The sequence below is a fragment of the Condylostylus longicornis genome, unplaced genomic scaffold, assembly GCF_029603195.1.
Source record: "Condylostylus longicornis isolate FDR11 unplaced genomic scaffold, ASM2960319v2 ptg000621l, whole genome shotgun sequence".
Lineage (NCBI taxonomy): Eukaryota > Metazoa > Arthropoda > Insecta > Diptera > Dolichopodidae > Condylostylus > Condylostylus longicornis.
In genome coordinates, this window is record NW_026578574.1 from 25210 (window position 1) to 29416 (window position 4207).

General features: G+C 43.0%; 2 protein-coding genes across 2 annotated transcripts; one reads left to right on the forward strand and one right to left on the reverse strand.

Moving 5' to 3' along the window:
- The first annotated feature begins 1903 nt into the window (after positions 1-1903).
- On the forward strand, positions 1904-2573 carry LOC129617717 (uncharacterized). The gene is made up of 3 exons (XM_055532822.1): positions 1904-1927; positions 1972-2075; positions 2258-2573. Exons 1-3 carry the CDS (start codon positions 1904-1906, stop codon positions 2571-2573), a joined length of 444 nt encoding a protein of 147 aa, XP_055388797.1.
- Positions 2574-2811: 238 nt separating this feature from the next.
- LOC129617716 (uncharacterized) lies at positions 2812-4199 on the reverse strand (the record flags this gene model as incomplete). The annotated part of the gene is made up of 6 exons (XM_055532821.1): positions 2812-3118; positions 3178-3280; positions 3372-3687; positions 3745-3875; positions 3973-4036; positions 4086-4199. Coding segments are annotated over 6 exons (1035 nt in total), but the record flags the coding sequence as incomplete, so codon positions are not given.
- Positions 4200-4207: the final 8 nt, after the last annotated feature.

Sequence of the window (4207 nt, forward strand, 5' to 3'; positions counted from 1 at the left end):
TTTATGAGATCAGAAACATATTTGATAAATGAAACATCAATAGAGGAGTTTTTTTTTTTGGAGATTTTTGTTTTCGAGAAAAGGTCTGGGTGACGGCAGAACCAAAAGCGGCGACCAAACATGAAGTTCAAACAAGGGGGGGAGTTGTTGATATCGATAACTAGGAAAATGGAAACAAAAACGACGAATGAGCATTTGCCACGAAAATCTCGAGGTGTTAATTTCCCATTGATGTGACGATGAAAGGACGAGAAGTAGGACTCCCCAAAGTAACACCCGACATTGCGGGTGGAGTCAGTGTTTGTATATGCGGGGTAGGCTGGAGAAACAGGAATATGACTTGATTATTTAAACAAGAACAATTGCTTACCGCGAGGGCTCTGATGTTTGGAAGTGGGTTTGGTCCTACTGTTGAAGCTGGGAATGGCTGAAGAAGGACAGGGTTGGAAGTGGAGGGAAAGGAGTTCCGCATATAAATGGGATCTGGGATTCCTAACTCACTAGATGTGGGGCGTTTGTTCGAGTCATGACTGTCGGATGATCGCAATGTCCGCTTGTGAGACGAGCAATATGTAGAAGTTTTTCGCGTTCCTGAAATAATAAACGATTTGAACAAGGCGCTACTAAGCCAAGAAGTATGAGGTTGTGGTAGACTATTCCAGAATTATTCCTAAAATCAGGACGTTCTTCTTCTCACCTGGCGGAAGGCGCGAACTCTGGAACAGACATCCGTAAATGTTTGCTGCAATCTAACTCGGTGTCCAGGCAACCATCGTGCCTGATTGAATCGTTCAATATCATCCAAGGCCTCTGGTGTGATTGTGCACAAGGTCTCCAACTGCAAGGAACAAATTGAGCGGTTGATAGAATGAAAAGTCGCCTACTGTGTCGAACCCTGCGTTTGTAAACTGAGAGGCGATTTCAGTTGGAAGCTTCTGAAATCTGAAAAATTCAACAACTTGAAGACGATCGCGCTCCAAGTCAGGATCTGAAGCAAAGAGACAGAATGCGCTTGGAGCAAACACACAAACCTCCGTTCCATATTGAAGCAAATCCAGCAAGATTTCTCGGATAATGTTTGCACAAGAAGTCAACAATGAAGAAAATAACGTTAGCGGGGTTCTTCTCCTCTATCTCCTGTGTTAATCGTGCAAATAATTGTTGTACTTGGGCGTTGCCGCTCCTGTAATCACGAGAATGAGGCCGCGCATCGCTCGAGAGATCAGACATTGAATCTTCTCAAAAGAAATCCTTGCCGCTCAGGTTTTTCGCCCCTCTAGCAGAATGCATGCAGTCAAACCAGGTCACGGAAATTAATGCACCAAATATAGTTGGTTTCCTGTAGAAATGTGGTCCCACCGAGATGTCTGTCACTGGCCTGGCTTGTTGTGGGCCGCCCCACCGCACCAACCGTATTTTTTGTTTGATTTGAATTGGGGCCGCTGAGAAGGAAATGAACAAACAGAAAATCTTCAGAACTGACTAAGACCCCCTACCCTGAAAAAAAGTGTTCTAACAAATTACCAATCAAATATTCATTCGTATTATTTTGGCCCTCGTGTAATCAATTCTTCTTGACTGTTGAAAAACTCTGTGCTTGGGAAATTGCATGTTCTGATTTGGTGAATAGGAACAATAGATGAGTTGGAGTGATTGATATTCAGTGGCAAATCTCCACATCAGAATCAATTTATCTTCCTTGAGGTACTTTTAGAGGTCTGCCACCTCCCATCAATTCCCAGTCCCCTGATCATATTAGGACGGTCAGTTATCCACTTGCTCATCAATTGGGCGCCACTTTAACTCAAAATTCACTAGGAATTTTTTCTTTGTTTTTGCAGGCGTTGTTGCGTGATTAAATTCTTCTTTTTTTGAGATTACGATCTTTGGCTAGAATTCACTAATGGCCTTGAAACGCATCAGCAAGGTACAATTCATTCATTCAATTTGTTATAAAATTCTTTTAATCAGGAACTCGCAGATCTCAACCGAGACCCCCCGGCGAATTGCTCAGCTGGGCCCGTTGGTGATGATCTATTTCACTGGCAAGCAACCATTATGGGACCTGAAGACAGGTGAGTAGACTCCACGTTTTTCTCCTCTGCTGGCATCCGTATTCAACTTATCACTTGTATTTGAACAAACCATTGATGGTCCAGTCAAATCTGCACCTTGATCCTATTTGTTGCTCAGCCTCTTAGTTGCTCAGCCATGTTTCTCTCCCCCACACAAATATTCCTTCCCTTTCTCTACACAGCCCTTACCAAGGAGGGATTTTCTTCTTAAATATTCATTTCCCGAGTGACTACCCCTTCAAACCTCCCAAAGTCAATTTCACAACGAAGATCTATCACTGCAATATTAACACTGGAGGAGCAATTTGTTTGGATATCCTCAAGGATCAGTGGAGCCCCGCACTGACTATCAGCAAAGTTCTGCTCTCAATTTCCTCGCTCTTGACTGATCCAAATCCCGATGACCCTCTCGTTCCAGAAATTGCAAATATTTACAAAACAGATTTAGAGAGATACAATCAGACGGCCAAAGAATGGACCAGCAAATACGCGTCGTAGTGAAGTGGGGCACCGAAACCTCTTCTTGTGAATAGATGCTCGATTTTGAGAATTGGTGTTCCATTTTCAAACGTTTTGTTGCTTATTTGCACGAGATGTTGCTTCTTTCATTGCAATTCACAAGAACACTTAGTGTTTGAGAATTGGGAAGAAGTGTCCCCCAAAACATCAAGCCTTTCCTAACATCAAATCCAAACATCAAATCTTCCTTTCCATTCTACACGCTCTATTTGAAAGCTTATTGATTGCTTCCATCTTTCTTTTCGTCGTCTTTTTTAGGTTCTGGTTTCGCACCAACAACTTGCTGCAAGGCTTCGAGCAAGCGGGGATCTGTCATGTCGATTCCGGGGAGTGTCCCAAGAATTTGCTGGATTGAGGGAACTTCCGACGATTCCGCATTTTGACTCGCAATTTCTTGTCCCGTCGCCTCACGTGCGGCGTCCGAACCGACAGGAATGACAGCCTCATTCGGCGGAATGATTCCGAGATCATCGCCTGCCGCAACTTCAACAGATTCGCTTGAAATTAGATTAAGATCGTGATCTCTGCAAAAAAATAAAATTAATTAAAAAATTAAGAAAGTTTAATTGGTTTTTCATCTTACGGAGCGGCTTCTTGCTGTGGTTCTGAGAAATCGTTAATTGAGAGCAAGAGGGCTTGACGAAGTTCATCATCGATTCCTTCCATGGCTTCAATTTCTGCGATTGCTGACAAAAAACCGAGAAGAAAAATGAAGAAAGCACCACCCAACTACGTTTGACCACCAAGGGAATGCCATAGAAGTGAAAGGTCGCTTACATGGAGGGACTGGGGCAACTTCTGAACCCTCCGCAGACGGCGCTTGGTCTTGTTGAACAGACTGATGAGAATAGGAGATTAGAAATTGATGAGAGACCTTTGGACTTTCGAAAAAGCGCTTGATTCCATCATTTTTTGAACTTACTTGTTGAGCTGCAGCGGCTGCTTGTCTGTTTCGCTCTTCTTGAAGCGACATTTGTAACGCCATATAGAGTTCTGGATCAGTTGTCGGGTCAACGCCAAGTTCATTCATTACAGACGGCTCAGCTCCAGAGTCATCAGCCTCGGAATCACGCACAATTGGCGATCTCATGAGCTGGAGAATATTCGAATAAAGCAAATAAAGAAAGACCTCCAAGCGTTTCAAGCTTACAATGTCAGAAAGTAATCTGCTTGCATCAACAGGGCACTCAATTAAATTGTTAGTTGTGTTGCTACCGACTGCATTGTGCAGTTTTTGTAACTTTGACGAGTTAAGATCAACTTCACCAAAACTGATAATATCTGAAAATGAGGTATTTGAACCCAATGCGACATAGCCCATCATCCATCCAGCAAGATCAAGATGAACGGGTATTTGAATGAAACGTATTGAACTGACCTAAAGATACATTGTTCTTCTTCAAAGTTTTCCCTAAGAGTTCCAATTGCTTCTCTGAAGCGACCTTTAATAGAAGTTGTGACTTTGAGGGGCACTCATTTTTCAAAACTCACCACTGGACTTCCAACAAACAAAACAATGCGTTGCCTCTGATTTTTGTTCATCCGATGTTTCAAAGCTAATTGGGCTGTTTGAACTGCACGAATAACATCCGCATCCCCTTCTATGGGAATCT

Coding starts and splice junctions, on each gene's coding strand:
- LOC129617717 (XM_055532822.1), top strand. CDS start 1,904: ATGGCCTTGAAACGCATCAGCAAG. Junction 1,928..1,971: donor CCTTGAAACGCATCAGCAAG/GTACAATTCATT, acceptor TCTTTTAATCAG/GAACTCGCAGATCTCAACCG. Junction 2,076..2,257: donor ATTATGGGACCTGAAGACAG/GTGAGTAGACTC, acceptor TTCTCTACACAG/CCCTTACCAAGGAGGGATTT.